This window comes from Capricornis sumatraensis, chromosome 16 (assembly GCF_032405125.1).
Source record: "Capricornis sumatraensis isolate serow.1 chromosome 16, serow.2, whole genome shotgun sequence".
In the NCBI taxonomy this organism is placed as follows: domain Eukaryota; kingdom Metazoa; phylum Chordata; class Mammalia; order Artiodactyla; family Bovidae; genus Capricornis; species Capricornis sumatraensis.
Genome location: NC_091084.1, coordinates 43209875 through 43234414, shown reverse-complemented (window position 1 = coordinate 43234414; position 24540 = coordinate 43209875). Strand labels below are relative to the sequence as shown.

The 24540-nt window shown below is 47.5% G+C and overlaps 1 protein-coding gene across 2 annotated transcripts in view; it reads right to left on the bottom strand.

The window, feature by feature from the left end:
* GALNT18 (polypeptide N-acetylgalactosaminyltransferase 18) overlaps positions 1-24540 on the bottom strand; it is a 354973-nt gene that overhangs the window by 108827 nt on the left and 221606 nt on the right. For both annotated transcript variants that reach the window (XM_068988668.1, XM_068988669.1), the window contains exon 4: positions 1213-1396. In XM_068988668.1, coding sequence (XP_068844769.1) covers positions 1213-1396 — 184 coding nt within the window. The remainder of the gene's footprint in view (positions 1-1212; positions 1397-24540) is intronic.

Below are 24540 nucleotides of genomic sequence, written 5' to 3'. Positions count from 1 at the left end.
TCAGTGTGTCACCCAGGAGGAAAAAGCAGATGAGGACGGCAGACACACGGAGGTGAGAACAAACCTGTCTCCACCCATCGTGCGGTGCTTCTTCAGTCCTTCCAGGCATGCCACCCCCACCCCACCCATCCCCACCGCCCAAGGAGAGGTGAGGGGGGTCAGGCTTCCACAGAGCCCAGAGCCCCTGTGGATACCAGGCGAGCCAAATGTTTGCAGACAGGAATGATAAGCTTCTCATTAATAATGCATTTGTTGCATAATTGTTTATTCAAATCTGCTTGAAATAGTAAGTGTCCCTCTCTTCTCCTGGCCATAAATCCAATGAAAATGCTTTTTAAACAGTCACAAATGGCAAGCAGGGACTTCAGCTATGAAAAATGACTGCATTGCAGCCTTAATTCGGACCTGTTATGTCAAAGTATGCTGTGTGCATGCCTGCTGTTCCCTCTTGCCAGAGGACCCTCCTCACTCTACTCTGGGGAGGCAGAGGGTGGTGCTCAGAGTTCAAGAGAGACAGCAGACACCAATGCTACCAGGCATAGTGGCTAAGAGGGCGGTATACTCGGCCAGCCCCAGCACCCGGGCCCCCTACCCCCAGGCTCTCTGCAGAGCCACCCCCAGTGAACCACATGGCATGCCCTGAGGCCTACAGGGATGTCAGCACCAGGCGCCTTGTCTCTGCTTGCCTGAAGCCACTGAGGCCTTGCCCACCAGCACCTGAGCAGCCCTGGCCAGAGAAAAGAAAGGTGCTCTAAGACCTAGTTTTATCAGTGGAATGAATCTGAGATTTCCTGCTCCCTCTGATCTGGAATCTGGAGGGAGCCCAGGGTGCTTAGCTCCCTTTGCTCTCTTGGTCTTGGCCCTGTCTGCGGGCTGGGCTTCAATTCATGTCTGGCCCAGCTCCCCTTTCCCGGGGGTTGCAGCCTGGTCCTTAGTTGGGCTGGAACTCTCACTCTGCCCCAGGCATTTACTCTTCTCCCCCGTCATGTCTCCTAGAGGACCACGTCGGCCCTTATGCCACCAACCCTTGAGACACTGTGTTTTGACCTATTGATCCCTGACCCTCTCCCACTCTGGAGGGCCAGCCCAGTGTTCTGGCTGCCTGTACACCCAGATGCTGACTCCTTTCCCCCATCATGACTGAGATCCCAGTGGGCTTTGACCCTGGACCACACTGGGACTCATCATCCTCAGCTCCCAACGGGCACTTACCAGCCCACATTGAACTCCACGTGGGCATCAAAGAGCGCCACTACAGGGGCAGTGGCGGCCCTCCAGCCGCTGACCCTGGAGCGGATGAGGCCTTCCTGCTTGCTGTGCCGCACGACCTTGATGAAGCCTGGCTTCTGGCCGTTCACCTTGTCCACGTACTCTGTCAGCTTCTCCTTCAGCTCCTCTGTGAGGGAGAAAATGCACTGTTAGCATGATGAAGACGTTCACCCTTCCAGGGTGAGCTGACCCCCAGAGAGAGGCAGGAGGGGCCAGGCCCCCTCCCCAGGTCTTCCTTGGCATTCCCCAGGATGGCCAACACAGCTCAGCTTTGAGGGGAAAAATGGAGGTGAAAACAGTATTTATTATGCCCAGCAACATGAAGAGGATCACCTGCTTCACACACATGGTGCATTTAATCTTCACAACAGGCCCTTGGGAAAATCCAGCTCTGAAGTTTGGTCAATTTGTCCAACACCCTGAAATTATGAGTGGGAGTTCAGTTCAGGACAGGTCTAATGACCTCAGAAGTCCCATTCTTTCTCATCTGTTCAGGGTCTTCCTTCTTCCCCAGTGTTCTCCATCAGCCCTCCCCAATCCCCAGAGAAAGCTCCATGTGCAAAGATCATAGCTCGAGACCCAATCCTTGCCTGGAACTCCATCTTTCCAGGAAGTGGATGACCAAGAGCTGTGTAAGTGGCCGGCATCGATTTGTTGCTGGGTGTCCCTGGGCCTGGCTAAACATCCAATTCCCCTGCATTTTCATAACCACATATGACCCTGCAGCAGCAGAACAGGGCAGCACGTTCATCGTGTTTGCCATAGCAGCTCAGGAAACACACTATGACACTTCCCTCCTCCAGACAGTGGCCTAAGTGGGCCACATTCACCCACTTTCAACCACAGCACTTCCCCAGGACCTGATTTCCAACTGCCCCTCCTCCCATCTTCCCAGCCTGCCCATGCCCAGGCTCTGGGACAGACCCAGGTGGGCTGAGCCCCACGTGTCCCTTGGCGTCCAATCTTGGGTCTTGCTGGACAGGCAGCCCACTAGGAGTGAGGAAAGGGCAGGAGGCAGCTGGCACAGCACCTGGCACATGGGAGGTGCAGCTCCTGGCAGGAGCATAGGGTGGTAGAAAGAGGACAGCACTTGGAGCCAGCAACATAGCATTTTAATTCTATTTGCCATGGAATTGGCCTCTTGACCTGTTATTAAACCACTGCTTGATGTCCATGGGGATGTTTAGATAGAGTGAATGTAATTTGCACATAGGAAGGACATGAATGAGGGGCTGAGGATTTGAGGGCAGACAATTATGGATTGAACTGTTTCTCCCCAAAGGCTTTGGTCTGACCCCAGACTTCAGAGCACAACCTTATTTGGAAATAGAATCTTTACAGATTTAACCAAATTAAGATAGGTCATTAGGTCCTAATTCAATAGGATTAGTGTCCTTATACTAATAAAAGGGGGAAATTTAGACACAGAGACAGACTACACAGAAGGAAGACAGGGTGGAGAGATGCAGAGATGGCCATCTAGCATCCAAGGAACATTTGAGGGTGCCAGAAGCTGGGGAGGAGCCCTGGGACAGATCCCTCCCATCTTCAGAGGGAGCACCTTGATTGTGGACTTCCGGCCTCCAGAACAGTGAGACAATGCATTTATGTTGTCACCCAGTCTGGGGTGCTTTGTACTCTGCAGCCCCAGGGAACAGATATGGTTGTTATGAGGATTAAACGGGAGTGACACTTGTGAAAAGTGCATAGCACTTTCTTTCCTGTTCAGTTTCCATCATAGTGGGAGTTATGAAAGCTGGGGGAGCTGACTGTCCCTGCCAATCAAGGGACCCATCTCTGGCTGACAAAGCCCTCTTCACATGCTCTGGTCCAGGACCACTTCTTCCTGTTCTGGCCTGCCCCCAGCTCCGAGGTCTGCAAGCAGCAAGGCCACGGGAGCCAAATAGGAGACACAGATGTGCGCTGTGGCCGCATGCCCAGGAAAGGCAACAGAGTACGGTGGCTACTGCTGGAATCGGTAGCAGGTATTGGTTTCAATTCTTTTACCACACGATGCTGGCCAAACAAAAGGCTGCGTAAGATGTGGCCCCTGGGCTGCTTTTTGCACCAATGCCTGAGTTACCACTAAGGAGATGAGAAAACTGAATCTGAGGCAAAGAAGCCGACAGGGAGGCAGGCTTTGGTGCTAGACAACCACTCCCTTGCTCTGTGACCTTGGTCAAGTTCCTGGGAATTCCAAGACCTCAGAGTTAGGACTTGAAATTTCATTTTGAACCAATTACCCATCGAAGGTTTGAATCCCCTCTGTGGATCCAGATGAGTGATTATCCAGCCCATGCAATGTCAGAAAACCCTATACAATCTATCCCAGGTATTAGATTTTTTTTCTTTTACTCTTTAAATGCCACAGTTCCTCAACCTTCCACTCATCTGGGGACCATTGAGGCCAGATCAAATCCCTCTTCCACGTGGCAACCTTTTAGAGCTGAAGACCATCCTTAAGTCCTTGCTGCGAATTTCTCTAGGTCAAATGTCTTTAATTCCTCCTTGTATTTTCTCATCTCTTGTAAGTTTCAAGTTCTTTTATCATGGTGAACTTCTCCTAAAAATGTAAGTTTTTCTCTAGTGCTTTTAAATTACATAGCTAGAAATTGGCCTATTTTTTCCTGGAGCAAACTGAGCTGTATAGACTAGAGGGAACTAATCACCTCCCTGAATCTAGAATTGATGTACCCATTAATATCATAATAGCTTAAGGTCACATTAACTCTGCTTACTTTTGATACAAATTGACCTTACTAGAAACATATACTTAGATTCTCTTCATGTGATGCTGCTGAGTCAGGCCTCCTCCATCCCATCTCTTCATGGATGCAGGTGTGAGTGGATGGATGCAGGTGTGAGTGGATGGACATGTCTATGCTTGTGTGTGTGTGTATATGTATACTCCAGTGCTCCGAGTTAAAACAAGGATCTTTCATTTACACCCCTTTATTCCAATCTTTTCAAAGATTTACAGCACTTCTCTGAAGTCAGAATGTTTTTTCCCCTTGATTCTGTTGGCCATTGCTTTGTTATCTAGCTCAACCAGCTTTCCAGCTTCTGCAAAAGTGATGAGCATGTGGCTTTTGTTGTTGTTCAACTCATCCTTTCAAACAGTGTGACCCTTGTCTGGGGCTAGCCTCAGTGGGGGCTGTCAGGCATTCTCATTCAGCCCAGAGAAAATTCAGCTGACTTTTGGGTCACACCAACATGCTGTGCAGCTCACTCTAGCCAATAAGAAAATGACCTTGTGCTCTCCCACTGACTGGGGAGGCCTGGGGATGCAGCTGTCTCAGTAATGGCAGGAAGTCACTGGTACAGTGGCATAGGTCAGTGTACCCCTTACACGCTTACAAGATCTTCAAGCATGGTTGCCAGGAGGCTTCTTAAAATACATACTGTTTCGTTTCAAAGGCCCACTCTTCATGGATCCAAAACGGATCTTCATAGATCTTACATAGAGCTCATAAAGCCTGATGTTTGGACTTTTGTTGGTGGTCATTAAGTGGAGAGTGCACACAACTTGGAAAGAGACTGGGCTAGCACCAAAAGACCCCTCTCCCTGCCCCCACGGAGAGGACACTGCCTGTGGGGACCACTGTTACTGCGGCGTTGCTCGGACAAGGCTGTAGGTCATTGCCACTGAGTGATGTGCTGTGAAAGTGAAGGAGGAGAGCGGAAAAGTTAGCCTAAAGCTCAACATTCAGAAAACGAAGATCATGGCATCCAGTCCCATCGCTTCATAGCAAATAGATGGGGAAACAGTGGAAACAGTGGCTGACTTTATTTTTCTGGGCTCCAAATTGCAAACATCCGCTGGATCATGGAAAAAGTAAGAGAATACCAGAAAAACATCAATTTCTGCTTTATTGACTATGCCAAAGCCTTTGACTGTGTGGATCACAAGAAACTGTGGAAAATTCTGAAAGAGATGGGAATACCAGAACACCTAACCTGCCTCTTGAGAAATCTGTATGCAGGTCAGGAAGCAACAGTTAGAACTGGACATGGAACAACAGACTGGTTCCAAATAGGAAAAGGAGTACATCAAGGCTGTATATTGTCACCCTGCTTATTTAACTTATATGCAGAGCATATCATGAGAAACGCTGGGCTGGAAGAAGCACAAGCTGGAATCAAGATTGCCGGGAGAAATATCAATAACCTCAGATATGCAGATGTCACCACCCTTATGGCACAAAGTGAAGAGGAGCTAAAAAGCCTCTTGATGAAAGTGAAAGAAGAGAGTGAAAGAGTTGATTTAAAGCTCAACATTCAGAAAACGAAGATCATGGCATCTGGTCCCATCACTTCATGGGAAATAGATGGGGAAACAGTGGAAACAGTGTCAGACTTTATTTATTTATTCTTTGGGGGGGCTCCAAAATCACTGCAGATGGTGACTGCAGCCATGAAATTAAAAGACGCTGACTCCTTGGAAGAAAAGTTATGACTGACCTAGATAGCATATTAAAAAGCAGAGACATTACTTTGCCAACAAAGGTCTGTCTAGTCAAGGCTATGGTTTTTCCTGTGGTCATGTATGGATGTGAGAGTTGGACTGTGAAGAAGGCTGAGCACTGAAGAATTGATGCTTTTGAACTGTGGTGTTGGAGAAGACTCTTGAGAGTCCCTTGGACTGCAAGGAGATCCTACCAGTCCATTCTGAAGGAGACCAGCCCTGGGTATTCCTTGGAAGGAATGATGCTAAAGCTGAAACTCCAGTACTTTGGCCATCTCATGTGAAGAGTTGACTCATTGGAAAAGACTCTGATGCTGAGAGGGATTGGGGGCAGGAGGAGAAGAGGACGACAGAGGATGAGATGGCTGGATGGCATCACCAACTCGATGGACGTTTGAGTGAACTCCGGGAGTTGGTGATGGACAGGGAGGCCTGGCGTGCTGTGATTCATGGGGTCGCAAAGAGTCGGACACAACTGAGCGAATGAACTGAACTGAACTGAACTGAACTGAGGCCCTACAGGTGTGAGTGAGGCCATCTTTTTTTTTTTTTTTTTGCCATATTGTGCAGCATGTGGGATCTTAGTTTCCTGACCAGAGATCAAACCTGCACCTCCTGAAGTGGAAGCACCGAGTCTTAACCACAGGACTGCTAGGGAAGCCCATCCAGGGATATTTTTTTTTTTTTAATGTGGACCATTTTTTTAAAAGTCTTTATTGAATTTGCTACAATATTGCTTCTGTTTTATGCTTTGTCTTTTTTGGCCCTGAGGCATGTGGGATCTCATCTCCCTGACTAAGATCAAACCTGCACCTCCTGCATTGGAAGGTGAAGTCTTACCACTGGACTTCCCAGGAAGTCACATGTGTGGCCATCTTGGATCCTTCAGCCACCAGTAGATCACAGTCACATCAGTGATCCTAACTGACATCATAGAGCAGAGACAAGCTGGGCTTATTACAGAATCGTGAGGCAGTGAATGGGTGCAGTTTCAAGCCATGAACTTCTGGGATGGTTTGCTATACACAGAAGCTAATAAAATGGGATCTATTGTCTCGGAACAGTGCTGGGTTTAAAATAAGATTGAGAATTCCTGATGCACAGGAAATGAAACCAGACACAGAACAGCCAGCTTGGAAGGTGGCAGCAAGAGATGAGAAGGCTTTGCTTCTTGTAGGAGCTGGCTGCCCCTTTGTACCTCCGAGTTTTGCTGTTAACCAGAATAAAGATTTCTGGTGGACCAGCCGGGAAAAAAGATTCTGTTCTCAGTCTGTTGTATCTCAAATATTAGCTATTGATTAGAAGAGAGGATTCCCTTAGCCCCCACCACACAACTGCTATTAAACAAATTTTTAAAGGCCTGAAATACCCTTGACAACACTGGTTCAGTCTTGGCAAAGCCCTTTTACTTAAATAGATTTTCGTGTTTTCCTTTAAACTTTGCTAACTGCCAAAGCAAGAAAGAACAATATCAAAACCATTTCGACTTGTGCTAGAAAACTGTTGTGTAAGATATTGCCTATTTTAAATATACATGGAATATCTCTCAGAACTTAGCTCAAAAAAACATATAAAGAACTTGAGGTTTTCTTTATACTTAAACACAAACACATAACCTGTTATATTTACTTTTTTTGCCAAGGCTGTTAGGAAGCTCAGAGACAATACAATAACTAATCACAGGGTTCTACCAGGATTTTTGCTTTTGTTAAAGCTTTAATTTTCAAGTTGCAGTCTAAGAGCTGCACTGTCTTTTACCTTTGGTAGCTACTTTGTTTTTTGAAGTATCTGTAAAGTGTCTTCAAAAGAGCAGGACAGCAGTATAAATGTGGAAAGAAGGGGAAGGCCGTACTTCACATTGGCTTTACAGTGTTGGGAAAGTGGAGGCAGGGTCCGCTCTCTGTGGCGTTGTCAGATGTAGACTCAATAGCAGAGCAGCCGCCAGTGCTGACCGAGGAATACAATTTGCGCCCTGCATGGGGCCACGTGTCCTTCTGCTTGTGTTGCTCCTCAGCCTCTCCTGCTGTCCACAAATTCCTGATCTGAACGTCTGAACGACCTCTGTACATCAGCACTCCCAGAGGCTGTGCTGATGAAACAACATTCTGCTCTCTGGAGGTCACAGGCCACTCCCCACCCTCCCCGGCCCGTGTCTGCCCTTGGAGCCAGCTGAGTGCAAGCTGCTGTTCTCCCCCTTCAAGCTTAGATGCCAAGTGAAAATGCAACATTCACCAGACTGGTCAGGCAGAGTCCTTTCTTCCCTGTCTATATATGCCCTTTGTACTGCTAAATAAAAAGCAATTAGCTCCTCAGAGTCACCCTAAAAGAAACACAATGCAAGCTGAACAGCAGTCTGGTACCAACAGCTGTTAATCTGATTTAAACACCTAATGAGATACTCTTTATCTCTTGCATAAAGGAAGATAAAGGATCAGGACACTGACGTCCAATGGGGCTCCACTATGAAAGATGGCTGCACAGGCATCCTTGTAAACCAGCCTGCCCATCTTTGTCACGGAGAACCAGGTCCGGCTCCTCATCCTTCTCTTAGTGCTCAATCATTTCTCCTGCCTGCTGGAGGTTTGGGGGAAGGAAGAATGAAGGGAGGGGCCACTCATTCATTCATTCAACAAACAATGAGCACTTGCTATGTACCAGCTATTGATCTAGCTGCTATGGCTCTAACTGTGAATAGGACAGTCTGTAAAGAGCTTTCATTCTGCTGGATGTTTAAAAGGCATGTGCTGTAGTCTACACAGAGAGGGGACTGGGTAGAGATGGGGAGAGAGGGGGAGAGAGAAAGGAGGGAGGGAGGTGGGGGGTCGGTGAGAGAGAATGAGGAGCAGGAAAGGGAGAGATTTTTGCAAAAGAACTCTGGGCACTGATTCGGTGCTCCCTGGCGCTGAGACTTCCTAAAGACTGGGCCTCCTGAGCCTGAGAAGCCGTGCGTGGTGCAGTGGGTGGGCAGGCAGGGGAGCACCGGCTGAAGTCAGAAGACTCATATTCTGTTACTTTCCTGATTTTGCCACATTCTCACCCCTTGAGGGGGTATTTGGCAGTGTCTGGAGACAGCTTTGATGGTCACATCTGGAGAGGGTGCCACAGGCATGCATGCCACTAAACATCCTACAATGCGCAGGACAGCCCTCCACAATCAAAAGTTTTCCAGTTCAAAGTGTCAGCAGTGCTGAGTTTGAGAAACTGCAGGGCTCTTAATGAACAGAGGTCCCATTCTGAAAATCCGAGCATGCATGAGTTTTCAAACTGGCAGCTCTGGTCCTACATCTGTATTTCTTTGGTCTGCAAGGCAATCCTGCTTGGCAGCAACTGGCTGGAACCAAGTAGGAGCTGCTCCTATAAAAAGGGCTCAGTAACAGGTATAAACTCCCTATGAGATTCTGACGGGCAGCCAAGATTGGTAACAACTGAAATAAATGAAGATTGGCTTTATAACAGGTGGGAAAGGAGCCTCCTCTAGAATTGTGTGGTTTCAGCCCACAGTAGAGGGTCAGAGTCTGAAAGAGTCACCCCTACGACCTGGCTGGATAGTTGTCCTTTTCATTCTCCCAAACCCATGGGCTCCACCTGGCTGCTTTCGACTGCAGGCCTTTCACTTAGCAGTTGTTTTCTCTGCGTAGTCATCTTTGGATCAAATGCTTTGGACAGTCCTCTGTAGGTCCCCCGCTGCCCTCTGCACAAGGCACGCTCTTGTTTGCCCCCTCTCCCCATCTGCACACTTTCATGCCACCCAGTCCTGCCACTAGCTCAGTGCTGTCCTCCAAAGCCCAGCCTGGATCAGAGTTGCCACCCCCTCCCTCCAGTTGCCTGGGAGGGGTGGGTGAACACCCTGCTGACAAGTGCTAATAATTAATTGCCAATGATGCTAATCTGAAGATTAAAAGCACAGCGCATTTCTGTTTATTCCTCCAAAACTGAACAGTAGCTGATCTTCCTCAGATCAGAAGATTAACTGGGTTTCCTCTAAAGCCATTTAGGGCCATTGAAGCACCAATGATGTGTCAAAACACTTTAAAAGAGAAATTATTCATTTGGATGCAATGGTTGTCATACCTAGCTGCTCATCCACTCACCGGGGGATCTGAAAAATAAAAGAAGATGCCAGCCTACCCCTCCCCACCCCACCCCTAAAGACTCTGGAGGGAGACTGTGGACTCATATGGTCCTGCTGATGAATGATGGTGAGCTGGGCTTGAGCAGTTTCAACCCCAGAAGAATAGACCAGCCTGAGACTCCAGCCCAAGAGCAGCCTCGTTTCATGAATTGCTCTTTCTTTAAGATCACTCTGGACAGGCTTTCTAACCCTGGGCAGTTTACAGATGCTTTCCACGCCATTCCCTCTTCTCTCCCATATACTCCTTTAATAGCTTCACTTCTTCAAAGTCAATTGATACTGAAGTAGCTCTGGAATGACCTTTAACGGTTCTCCTTACTCAGGACTTGGAGAAAGGCTCCACCTAGGAGCCACACAGACAGCATAACAGGGTCCAGGCAGATTGTCACAATCTTCCTGGGAGTTTCCAGGCTTTAATTCAGCTATTCCAAGTCCCAGAATTACCACCTGTTAATAGACCCAGCCATTTGTTTCCGGGTGTACTCTTTTGTATCATAGCCAGGCAAGAGTGATCACCAAAACCCACATGAAATATGTACTCCTCACTTAGTGAGGTCTCCAAACCCAAGCTCTTAGCATCCATTAACGGCCTCTTATCTGCTCCTAAATGACTTGTTTTCCCAAAGATCCTGTATCTTGCAACAAAATGGTCAGAACTGGTTTCTAAAGATGATTGAGGTGGATGATGTATAAATGGTCCCTTGGACAGTCAAGGATGTGTGTTGGGTGCCAGTCAATGTTTAACTCTCCATCTCTCTTTTTTTCTTTTTCTCTCCCTCTCAACAAATGAAAACCTGATTTATAACATCTTCCAGTGTCTGTAGTTTAAATACTCTCCCATCATGGCTGGTTTTGGGCTACTCACCTGATGCTACTGACTTTAAGTTCAGAAGAGATGTGCAGAGTCTGGAACGTATGATCAGCCGGCAGCGGTCCAGGTCAGCCGAGCACACTGGTTCCAGTGGCCAAGGCAGAAAGGCTGTGGTTCTGTGGGTGCTTTCCTTTACTCACTATATAATGGGCACTGTGCTCAGGGCTTTACTTCAATCCATCCTGTTCTTTATTCATTCATTCAGCAATTATATATTAAGCACTTCTGAAGTACTGTACATTATTCTAGATTTTCATCATATTGAAATCTCACTACCACCCTACCAACAATGACATTTATAGCTAATGGGAATTTATTTGGTGCTTATCATGAGCCATGTACTGTTCCAAACAGGGTTTATATATGACTGATTCAGCCCTCTCAATGACTGTACTACTACTCAAGGTAGGCAGCACTGTCATTCCCATTCCATACATTAGGAAACCCCAGCAGAGAGAGGTGGAGCTAGAGGAAGTTAGGCTGGGATGCAAATACAGGCAGCCTGCCTCGAATCTGTGTCCTTAATCCCATAGATTATTATTTCCAAATGATAACAGAGAGAGTTCAAAGATCAGACTTGAAATGACATGCCCAAAATGACACAGACAGTAAAAAATGAGCAGGGATTCAAACTCACATCCGCCTGATTGCACAGACCCTGCTCTATCACCTGCCCCATTGCCCACCAAAGGAGCGCGTGTCCCAGGTCTCAGCAGCATTCTATCATCACAGATCTGTTCTGGGAAGAAAACAGCCTCTTTTTTTTACAGCTATATATCCTTACAACCCAAGGGAAGGAATTAGACTGACAGATTCAGCTTTCTTTTGATGCGAGAGCCGATAGATCATTTATACACAAAATCTAGTTTCTCTGGGATACAAATCCTCGAGCAAGCAAGATCAAGAAAGAAGAGAACAGGGCCTCAGACTGAGTGCTTCTTACCTTTGGATCCACAGTACAGTCACGCCTGGCAAATTCACTGTGGCTCCGAGGACAGAAGGCTGCTAGAATCCATCTGGGTGCTTCGCATGGACCAGTCTGGGGTGTAGGCGTGTGCTCCAGCACCCTTCAGTTCCAGGCAGGGGCGTCTGAGTGCTCACGTCTGCTTGGCTCCTGCCACCCCCAGATTTGCCCAAATATGAAAAGCCAGCAAAAGAAGCCAGCTCTTCTTCCCCCAGCGCCAGAGCACCAGGCTCTCTATTCCATCCACTCTCTTATGTTTCCACCAGGAGCAACTCAGAAAATGAAAATGAAAAAAGCAGACTCACGGACGTCAGTTGTCCTCATGGACTAGAAGACCTTGGAAAAGGACTGACTTGCCTTTGCCCTCTCTGGGGCCACGTGAGAAGGAAACCCTTGTAAACTAAAGGTGAGCACCAGCACAGATGCCGTGAAATTGCTTGCAGGACATAAAATGCTCCTGCTATCCTGAAGGTTCTCAGCAGGAATTCCAGGACTTATTAAAAATGCCATGAATGCCGGGGGTCCAGGCAGAGTGGACATTGCTCCAGTCCAGCCGCTCCAGCTCAAGAGTACTAGGTAGGTAGGCCCCCCATGAGCTTCTAGGGAGGAGGTGATCAAGAATTCAAAGCCTTGGAAAATACTGGAGTCCAGCCATTAACCACAGGTTAAATCCAGGCTGAGAACAGGCCCTGTTGATGTCCCAGCAGGCAAAGGTGATCCCAGAGGCCAGGCCCACGTGCTGGCACTGGGAAGGACCATTGCCATTAGCGGTTAAGTCAGAGACCAACCAGAATTTCGGTGCTAACTTATCTTGTGCCAGAGCTGGAGAGTTCGAGTGTTGCCTAGCTCAGAAAATTGATGATCAAAATCTCAGGAAGAAGAGCCCAAGACTTTATGATTATGAGTCCAAAATCTTGAGATTCTCAGATACCAAGTCCCATGATCCTGAGATCCTAGGAGTCTAAGCTTCTGTAAATGCCTACAGGCCCAGCTTCCCTATGCCCACTCCTACTCACCACCCCCTGTCATTGCTATTGGCATACCAGGTCCTGGCCCCTTTTTGCTTCTCAGACTCTTCTGCCAGACTCTCCGCATGTCATGTTCCCAAACACACCAAGCTCAGTGATGCCATAGTGCCTTTTTGAAAACAGTCTTCCTGTCTCATATGACCTGGCTCGGGTTCTGTAGAAACGCTTCCCTCCCCAGCTTGTTGCTCTTTAACTGGAAGGAAAGGCCAGAGGTTTGTTGTTGTTTATTTTTTCTTTTTTCCTCCTTGGAAAACAGACATGGGACGCTAGAAACACTGGTGCTCCTCTGGGTGACCAGTGAGGACTGACATCAGGCTTTAGGGTCCAAGTCCTGCTGATGCAGCTCTGAGCATCCTCCAGGGGAAAAGTGAAGGCTCCCCCAGGCTGTAAGTCAGCTCAGTACTCATGCAAATCACTGCTGTTCAGGCCGTGTGACCGGCAGCCTCAGCTTGGCTGATTCACGATTCAGGAAACCCAAAGGTGTGGGCTTGGCACACATATTTACACCTCAGTCTGCTGTTGTGCCTGTCAGCTCAGGAGGTTTGATGGGCTTCTCCTCAGCTCCAGAACACCTTCAGGCAATCTATTCTCAGCAGGAAGGATTCCATGAAGGGGTGGGTGATAAGGAAGAACTGAAGTGCTCTGCTTTTAGCCTTTAAGATTTTATTTCTTTATTGCAAGATTAGGGGCTTAGGAGAGAGGTTTAAACCCTTGTTGTTCAGTCGCTAAGTCATTTTCAACTCTGTGACCCCATGGACTGCAGTACGCCAGGATTCCCTGTCCTTCACTGTCTCCCAGAGTTTGCTCAAACTTAAGTCCATGGAGTTGATGCTATCCAACCACCTCATCCTCTGTCACCTCCTTCTCCTCCTGCCCTCAATCTTTCCCAGCATCAGGGTCTTTTCCAGTAAGTCAGCTCTTCGCATGAGGTGGAAAAAGTATTAGAGCTTCAGCTTCAGCATCAGTCCTTCCAATCAATAGTCAGGACTGATTTCCTTTAGGATGGACTGGTTGGATCTCCTTGCAGTCCAAGGGACTCTCAAGAGTCTTATCCAAGACCACAGTTTGAAAGCATCAATTCTTTGGCACTCAGACTTCTTTATGGTCCAACTCTCACATCCATACATAACTACTGGAAAAATGAACCCTGGTCGGGAAAGTAATGTCTCTGTTTTTTAATATGCTGTCTAGGTTTGTCATAGCTTTCCTTCCAAGGAGCAAGCACCTTTTAATTTCATGGCTGCAGTCACCATCTGCAGTAATTCTGGAGTCCAGGAAAATAAAATCTGTCACTGTTTCCATTTTTTCCCCTTCTATTTGCCATGAAGTGATGGGACCAGATGCCATGATCTTAACTTTTTGAATGTTCACTTTTGAGCCAGCTTTTTCACTTTCCTCTTTTACCCTCACCAAGAGGCTCTTTAGTTCCTCCTCACTTTATGCCATCAGAGTGGTATCATCTGCATATCTGAGGTTGTTGGTATTTCTTTCAGCAATCTTGATTCCAGCCTGTGATTCATCCAGCCTGGTATTTCACATGATGTACTCTGCATATAAGTTGAATAAGCAGGGTGACAATATATAGCCTTGATGTACTCATTTCTCAATTTTGAACCAGTCCATTGTTTCATGTCTGGTTCTAACTGTTGCTTCTTGACCAGCATACAGGTTTCTCAGAAGGCAGGTAGGGGGTCTGCTATTCCCATCTCTTTAAGAATTTTCCACAGTTTGTTGTGATCCACACAGTCAAAGGCATAGTTAATGAAGCAGATGTTTTTCTGGAATTCCTTGCTTTCTCTATGACCCAACAAATGTTGGTAATTTGAGCTCTCGTTCCTCTGCCTTTTCTAAACCCAGCTTGTACATCTGAAATTTCTTGGTTCATGTACTGCTGAAGCCTGTCTTGAAGGATTTTGAGCATTAACCTGCTAGCAGGTTAAATGAGGGCAATTATACAATAGTTTGAGCATTCTTTGTCATTGCCCTTTTCGGGATTGGAATGAAAACTGACCTTTATTCAGTTTAGTGTTAGTCATTCAGTTGTGTCCGACTCTTTGCAACCGCATGGACTGCAGTCTGCAAGCTCCTCTGTCCATGGGATTCTCCAGGCAAGAATACTGGAGTGGGTAGCCATTCCCTTCTCCAGGGCATCTTCCCAACCCAGGGATCGAGCACAGGTCTCCTGCATTGCAAGGTAGATTCTTTACCATCTGAGCCACCAGGAAGGCCCTCATTTAAATCCTAGGCAAGCCATTCATCAGCTGTGTAACTTTGGGTATGTCATTTAACCACCCTGAGCCTCAGTTTTCTTACCTTTAAGATGGGAATAACTCTATCTACCTCTTTAGTTGCTATAGCGTTCTGTAAGTTATTGCCCGGCATGTTATAATTACATAATAGGTGGGGCTATTATTTTCTCATTAGCCTGAACCCCTTTGTTTCCTTCCTCCTTTTTGAAGGAAGGGGCCTAAGGCTGGAAGCAGGGACCCTTGCATTATTTGGGAAAGTTGGGCCTATAGCAAATTGCCCAGGCCCGGGACTTCCCCAGGCACAGGCTCTCACTGACCCTTCTGGGGGCCACTCACCATCTGGCCACTTCATACTCAGTCCTCAAACCTTTCCCATCCTGACTTGTCATCCTTTGACCACTCCTTTGGGGGCAATTTCTATGTGCAAGGCTTTCTTTTTATTAAATCACTGAATACTAATGAGAACTCAATTTGATAAGGATTAATAGTAATTCATTTTATAGACAAGGAACCTGAGGCACAAAGATGTTAAGTAACTCATGCAAGTTCAAACACATGCAAGTCTCGGAGCTATCATAGGTTTGGTTCCAGATTATTGCAACAGAGCAAATATCACACGAAAATGAGTCACAGGAATTTTTTGTTTTCTTGTGCACATACAAGTTACATCTACACTAAACTATAGTCTATTAAATGTGCAATAACATTATGTCTAAAAAATGGGTATGCTTTAACTAAAAAATACTTTATTGCTGAAAAAAGGCTGTCACCTGAGCCTTCAGCAAGTTGTGATCTTTTTGCTGGTGGAGGGTTTGAATATTGTGAGAACTACCAAAATGAGACTTAGATCCACAAAGTGAGCAAATGCTGTAGGGGAAATGGTGCTCATAGACTTCCTTGACTCAGGACTGCCACAGACCTTCGATTTGCAAAACAAAACAAAACAAAACAAAAACACTGTATCTTCAAAGCATAATAAAGTGAACTATGCCTGTAACTAACAAGTGGTGGAGCTGACATCCAAAGTTGGCAGCTTGGCCTCAGAGTTCACATTTTAAGACATTTCCTACCTTTGGGATTAGCAGTGGGAGGGTGCACTCAATGAGCATCAGCCCAGGCTCTGTGCCGGGCACTTCAGGGTGTCTCAGCAGCCTCACTTTATGATTAAAGCAGATAAAAAGCAAAAGAAGCCTATGCTACCTTCGTTCTCATTCACAGCACATCCATCAGGCAGGACGCTTTTACACTCTTGGGCCTATTTCCCAAATGAGCAAAATGAGGTTAGGACGAGGGGGCCAGGGTATCCATATGTCAGTTCCCATAGTCACTGTTGAGGGCTGTTTCTGGGGCCTGCTAATTCTCAGCATATCCCGGCTGCTCTGTGCGTGGCAGAGAAACCTGCCTTGGCTTTGGAGAAAACCCCTAGATAAAGAGATGCAAACAGGGGCAGTGGGAAGGCAGCTGTATGTGCCTAAAAGATGAGGCCATAAGTGTAGCCTGGCATCACCTGCTCTGCCAAACTGTCCTGGCTTTGGGCACCCACCAAGACTGGCATACAGTAGAGATGCCATCCGTGCTCATTCTGATTTTTTATAAGCACATTTACAGGAATGAATGAACGAATGGTGTCTCAACTCAATGTGTCCTGGTGACCAGGATTAAACGCCTCCAGAAAGACCTCGGGGCTTACTGTCTTTGGCTGCCTCTGCCCCGGGGCTCCACCTCCCTCGTTGCACTGACTTGTTCAGTGTCCCATTGGACTGTGAGCACTTGGCAGATAAATATGGGTCTTGCAGAGCCTGGCGTTTATGGAGGGATGTTGCTGGCTGGGCAGCACCTGGAACAGAAGTCTTCAAACTAAGGTTTGGAGATTTTTCTGGAAAATACCCCCAAAACCCAGTGGTGTTTCTGGTAAGCCTATACAGGAGTTAAAAAATCACACTTTGTGTGGAACCCACTTTCTGAAGTTTCCGCACAACTGCTAACCAACAGTGGTGCCTGGGCTCACTGGTTTGTTTCATACGCATCGCCCTGGTCAGTCCTATGCAGGCTAAACAGTACTGCGGTCGTTGTTCACAGATGAAAACTGAGGCTTAGTAACATGAAGATTCTTCCCTAAAATCGTACAGCTTATAGTGGCAAGGCTCAGACTCAGTCCCAAGGGCAGGAGGCCAGTAGGAAGCCAGCCTTTGCCACTTTCTCTCTTCAAGGTCACTGCTGAACTTCTGTCTGCTCAATCCCCTCAATAAATGGAATAACCTTGAGAAACACATCATCCTTTCCACACCCCTGCTGCTTCCTGGGGTCCACAGAAGCTGAACAGGTCCTACTCCCTCCGCCGTCTGTTCTGACCACGGTGTTGGGAAACGTTTACAGCCAACATTGCTCAGCTGCTGTCACGTGCGCCAGGCACTGTCTTCAGCCCTTCGTCTGACCTGTCACACTACGTCCTTATCTGGACCTGGGAGGAAGGATCCAGCACAAGCCCTACCGTATAGATGAGAAAGCAGATTCAACTTGCCCAGCATCATGTTACTAATGGTGAAGCCTGGATCCAAACCGCATCTGTGCCACTCAAGTCCAGTGCCAGCATCCAGCCTTCTAGAACCCAAACTTTCCAGGGTAAAAATGGACACGTGAACTCTGGCTCAAGGGAAGACATCCTGCTGCCTCAGTACTCATCCCTCTGGGCCAGCTGCTGCCTAGACTGAATGACCTCAAAGAGGAAACCTCGCTCCCTTCCCTCGAGGACTCACAGACTATTAATGGAGACCAGCAATGCATACATACATACGTGGATTTATTCTCTGATGTCAGGCAGTGAGTCTGTGTATGTGAATAAAAAAAGCAAGCACCGTGAGAGGCAGACAGTGATGGAGAAGGGACCTGGCAGCCACGATCTCCAGGCAGGGGTGATATTGACCACAGAGAAGCAGCGATGCCATTTATCTAACACAGAGGAGGAAGCTGAAAGCATTTGGAAAGCCGGAGACAAGTTGTGGATCTCAGGGGAAACTCCAGCAAAGGCTTAGGGCTGTGGGCTGGTCTCAGCAAGGGGCTGGGTTTCCAGGAAAGGCCCCAGGCTGAGAAGTGAAAGGAACTGTGTGTTCAGCCTGGCATGGCGCAACCAGACAAAGCAGGCAGCCCCCTAGAAAGTAAGACTGGCCCCCACACATCCCTCCGGTGACCTCTCAGCCTTGGACTGCCCAGCCTCATCCATGAAACTGAGCAGAGATGAGGCCTGAGAAGGGAGAGGGCCAGCCCAGCACTGTCCCCTCCTCCCTTGCCCCAGGCAAAGCCTTTTCTGTCCACGTTTCAGTTCTGGTGGGACTGGGAGAGGCTGGGGTTGAGAGAGATGCAAATCTAGGCTTGGGTTCTGGGAGGCCGAGAGCTGTCTAATAAAACTCACCGAGTGCTCCAGGCTGCTGAGGCTGCGCTGCATTGCAAGTGGAAAAAACAACAAAAATCAACCGCTGGAATCATTGCTTTGTGTTTGTTTTTAGTTTAGCGCCTTGGACTGATGCCTATGCCTGCATGTTGATGTGGATGGCTAATGCTGGCTGCTCTTGGGCTCCCCTGTCCATCCCGCACTGGCCTTCCTCTTCCTTTAAAGCTACCAAAGGTAGAGCTGAGGGGCCTAGAGATGCCATCAGGATGCAGGACATAGGTAAGTAGGTAGGATTCCAGTGGCTCAGTGGTAAAGAACCCACCTGCCAATGCAGGAGATGTGGGTTTGATCTCTGGTTGGGAAGATCCCCTGCAGGAGGAAACTGGCAACCCACTCCAGTATTCGTGCCTGAGAAATCCCACGGACAGAGGAGCCTGGCAGGCCACAGTCCATGGCATCGCAAAAGAGTTGGCCACGACTTAGCCACTAAATGGCAACAAGGTAATTACAGGTACCCCAACCACTGGCAGGAGGCTGTGGGACCAGGTGGATGAGCAGCCCCACTGAAGAACTGCCCTCTATAAAGTCTGCAAACGTTCACAGCTAGCAGCAGCCAGTGTCATTTTTGCAGGCCTTTGGAATTATTGATTTTTTCCAGACCCCGTTATTTCAGCAACATGTATCCTCATATTCCTCTAGCAAGACTTACTTCAGAAAATCCAAGAAACATTACTTCCCTGACAGACAGGCACCAAATATTGACCACATTCTTCTTCCTCACTTCATATCCCATTGTGTTGCTCTCATTCAGGTGTTCAACTGGCAGATGCTTCCAGAGCGCTCAGCACGTGGCAGGCTGGGTGCTCGGGGCTGCATATGTGGAGTAAGTCTGAGCTCTACCCTCAAGAAGCTCATAGTTCAGGGGAGGAAATAACTGAACAGATCATTTTCATGCATTGAAATATACTCTAAAAGTGATTGTCACCAGGCGCTGTGATAATACAGCATGGGATGGGACCAGAGTCATAGGATGAATTTGAGTTTGTCTCAAATGGATGGATGACGGGACTTGGCTATAGGAAGATAAAAGGGGACAGAAAGAAGTGTCCTAGGAAGAAAAATAACATGCATAAAGCCTGAGGGGCATGAACATGCACATTTGACAAATGGTGAGTGTCAGGCACGCCAAATGTGGGTGACAACTGAGCTTGGGGGAACAGATTCAATGAGTGGAGAGGTCACTAGATATATGAGTTGTGTCCAGGTTGTAAGGGGGCTTGAAGGCTGGGCTAAAAAAATATTAGAAAGTTGTAAGGAAGTTGTTTGTTATCCTCTCACCTTAAGGTCTCTGAGAAATCAGCTGAAATGTCAGGAAAGACCTTTTATCCATTTATTAATTTAAAAATGTACCATAGCAGCAAAAGAAACTGCCCCCTTCCAGAAAGTCAAGCAAGTGAGGTTTTTGGTTCCCATTCCCCAATTAATACAAGTCATTGTATTACTGATTATTAGGAGTTCTTCACCCAGCCCCAAGCCTCACTCAGGCCTATCCTGGGTCTCTAACAAGGGCCAGGGACCACTGTCTGAGCCAGTAGGACATGGAATGAGCATGTCTGGCCTGTCATGAGCATGTCAAAGCTAGGTCTGGCCACTTCCAGGGTCACTGAAACCCTTCCTGACCACATGCTGACTGTGCCTGGCCTGTGATGAGTTCCTTGCTCCCCCAGAACATCTGGAGTTAAAGCGTCCAGGCCTGATGCTCCTACTATGGAAACAACTCATGGGTCACCCAGGTGTGAGGCCTGCCTGGTCCCTGAGCAGGTCTGGCCTTGTGCCTAGACTTCTGCAGAGAACTCCACACACACAATCAGCTCAGCAGCATCAGCCTGTATTGGTCTCCAGCCTCAGAATCTGGGCTTTTTGTCATCTCTTTCAAATCATTCATTCATTCATTCAGTGAAAATATGGAGGACATAGTATCAGACACCCATACTCAGATAAGATTCAGTCCCTGTCTATCCAGGCCCTGAAAGGTGCTGCATCAGAACTCCTTTATGGATGGATGTCTGAATCCCTATGACTGTTATGATGCCCATAGCCCAGAGAGCCCCAAACAGAAGCCTGGTCATGGTGAAGTGACTTCCACCAGAAGAGGATGAGATGGCCCGAGAGGTAACAGAGAGAAGGGAAGTAGGAGAGGAGAGGGAACTTAGTCTGTCTGATTACCTACCATGTACTAGGTACTTCCTCCGTGTGTGTGTCTCAGTCACTTAGTCGTGTCCAGCTCTTTGCAACCCCATGGACTGTAGCTTGCCAGGTTCTTCTGTCCATGGAACCCTCCATGCAAGGATACTGGAGTGGGTATTCCCTTCTCCAGGGGAATCTCCTTACCCAGGGATTGAACACCAGTCTCTCACATTGCAGGCAAATTCTTTACCATCTGAGTCACCAGGGAAGCCCAGGTACTTCATCTACATTATCTCATTTCATCTTTACAATGATCCCATGAGATGGGAAAACTGGACCCAGAGACCAGGAGAAAGGTGACGGCACAGCTTCAGGAACCACAGAGTTTGGGGTCCTCTTGCCAGAGATGAAAGCTAGAACACTGAGAAAATGTTAGGGGAAACTCAACCTTCTGTAGGCAAATCACAGCCACCTAAACCTGATGTGAACCTCACGTAGCTCCAAGCAGACTCTCCAACCCTGGCGAGGACAAGGGCGGCATTGCTGCCTGTTGCTGTGGGTATGGCCAGGTGGGATGGCTGAGCCTTCCCCAACCATGGCGACCTGCCTTTGTTGCTAATCCACTGGGGACTGGACAACCTCACCCAGAAGCGTGTCTCTAAAGTCTGGGCCAGACATTGAGGAACTGAGATAGTTGAGTGGTACTTTAATTGCTTTTTCCCCCACTGACTCTGAAAGAGCAAAGGCTTGGCAGGACATCAGCTGGGTCTGCTGATGGTATTCGTAAGCATCATTTGGCTTTCGATTCTGGCCTGGAATCCACAAAAGCTGGATCAAGCAGGACATTGCATGAGGAGAGTGCGAGGGGGTATGTTTAGAGATTAAGTGACGCCAGAGGAGAAATGCGTGAACCGGTTACTATGGAGAGAAGCAGGGACGCTGGAGAGAGGACGCACCTGTGGGAGGTGGCCGTGAGTCAGAGGAGGAGACCATGAGGCGGAGCTGAAAACAAACCTCCTCTCTCAGAAGCCTGCTCAACAATATGGACAGACTGGTTAGGAGCAAAGGGAACTTGAGAATGGGTGCCAGGCAAGAGGACGGTCCCACGGGGAGTGCAGAGGAGTGCGTGTGACCTGAGGCTGGGAATCAGGGCTGCTGGGGCGGGAAGTATCAGCCTCAGCCTGGCCAGCAGCAGCTAACCCAAGGCTGTAAGTGTCTGGTGAGGCTGAAAGGGGAGAAGAGAGGTGAGCACTCTGGCTCTCTAATCTGCTACTGGTGCTGTAATCATATACAGCCAGAAAAGGCTGTTTCTGGTCCAAATATCAGGATTGGCAGGGAGGGTCTTGGCTGCCCAGATGCCAAAGGGAAGGTTTCCATTTCATTCAAAGCAGGATGCTGGACCACTAGCTAACAATTCTCTGCCACCATGGCTAGAGAGAACAGTTTCACGGTTATTTACCCTTTGTGCATCTTAGCGACCTCAGAGTCTAATAAAACCTACAGGTCTTTTCCTCTGAAAATAAAATCCACACACACACACACACACACAAGCACAGATACATGCGTGCACACATCCAAACACACAGACACTGCCTATTTCAAGGGGTCAGGAAGTCCCCAGTGACCATGAGTGTTCTTCTAGGAGTCAAGGGTACTTCCTGCCTCAAACATCTCCTGATCTTAACACAGCTAATTCCCAGGGTTCAGTCTCTGCTTGAACTTTATAACCTCAGAAAGGCATTCCCTGACTACCTCATCAACCCACTCTTCCAATCCATCCCTCCACCCTCTCTGTCTTGTTTTTATGAAAGCATTTTTAATTATCTAAGAATTACATCAATCCTTATTTTATTGTTTTGATGTTGTTATCTGTGTCTGTAGCTAAAATGTCAGATTTATATAGGCATGGACTTTTTCTCTAATAATTTCTAGTGCTAAGACAGTACTTGATATATGATAGGGGAGCAATAAATTTAAAAAAAAAAACACCTTTGCTATTCTGGACTTATTCCTACGAACCATGAGGAATTGGTGGAGTGTTGGGAACCTTGGGGGAAATATCCATATATTCTTCCAGGGCCTGGCAAAGAGGGCCTGGGTTCTAGTAGACAGACTTCCAAGAGTGGACATAAAATGATCTGTGATTTCATGGAGTACTGTAGAAGACTCTTGAAAGCCCCTTGGACTTCAAGGAAATCAAACCGGTCAATCCTAAAGGAAATTAACCCTGAATATTCACTGGAAGGACGGAGGCTGAAGCAGAAGCTCCAATACTTTCGCCACCTGATGTGAAGAGCTGGCTCATTTCCCAGCCTGCTGCTGGGAGAGATTGAGGGCAGGAGGAGAGGGGAGCAACAGAGATGAGATGGTTGGATGGCATCACCAACTCAGTGGACGTGAGTTTGAGCACGTTTCCGGAGATAGCGAAGGACAGGGAGGCCTGGCTTACACAGTCCATGGGGTCTCAATCACACACGACTCAGCGACTGAAAAACAACAACTTTGAAAGGAAGCCCTTGGAACCAAAACTCTGCTTGTACAATCAGTGATGATCCGAAACAGGAAGAACACAGGAAACCCAGAAAAATCAGACCCTAGAGAACTTTTTTAAGAGGGCTCTCATTTTTTAAAGATTGTATAGAGAAAATAGGAGATTCAAAATTGCCGTTGATGGGGATCTGTAAGAACCAAGTTAAGAAAGGGCCTGTTATTTGGGCCGATGGCATGTATGGGACATCCAAGAGAAAGCACGGCTCCTCAGCTTCCATCCTGCAGCTCACCGCTGTTGCCCTCCAGAATAATGCTTGATTTGAAGGGAAGAGGAAGGAAATTAACATTTATTAAATAACTGCTATGTTCCCACACTAAACTGCTCCACACATTAGAGGTATTATTTAATCTTCACAACGATCCTGAAGGAGCTATTGGTATTTGCATTTTACAGATGAGAAAATGGAGGTGTTGAGCACATGCCCAAGATTGCATACCTAATAGGCAGCAGAGGCTGGACTCAAATCTGTATATATATCTTTCTCCCAAGTGAGCTCCTGCCGTGCCCCCTGCCTCCTCTCTGTAAACCCTAGAGGTCAGGACGTGGACCCCTGGCTGGGCGTGACACCTTGTGTCAGTTATGCCTGAGCCCCCTGGGCAGTAGGTTGAAGTGGAGGAAGGAATCAATAGTCACCATAGGAGACACTGACTGTGGGCTGGTTGGTACTTTCTAAGCATTTTCCACAACTATCTCATTCACTCCTCACAACATGGTTATGGGAAGATTACTATAAATGATTTTTTCTCTTTTAAAGATGAGGAAACTGAAGTGCAGAGGCATCAGTGTAAGTCACCGGCTTATAAATGGCAAGACCAGGTTTTGAAATCAGGAATTCAGTCTCTTCTGGGTGTTCACTGAAAATGAACATGAAGACAGTGGCTGACTATTCCCAGGGGACTCCAGCCTCCCAGCCGAGAAGACCACAGCTCAGGGCACCAGGATCCATTGGCGATAATAACACTGAACTAATACGCAGAAGAAAAGGGCTGGAAAACCAGATGGAGTTCAATCTCAGAAAAGGGAAAGGATTGGTCTCAACGCAGGCAATTGGATTTAATACCAAGCACAGATTAAAATTTACTTTAAAAAAATCTTTTTTAATGTGGACCATTTTAAAGTCTTTACAGAATTTGTTACAATAGTGCTTCTGTTTTGTTTTGGTATTTCCAACCAAGGATTGAACCACACCCCCTGCGTTGGAAGGTGGACTCTTAACCACCGGACTGCCAGGGAAGTCCCAAGATGTACTTTTTAAGAGAAGAAGAAAGGTGTTCCAGGCACATAAGACCAGCACGTGCACATATCCTGAAAACAGGAGTATGGGGCTTCAGCCAGGGCGGAGGACAGCCAGGTTGGAGGGGATGAGGTGGGGGTGAGAGGAGGGAGGGGCAGACCCCGAAGAAGGGACCCTGAACACCATGTTTAAGAGGTTCATC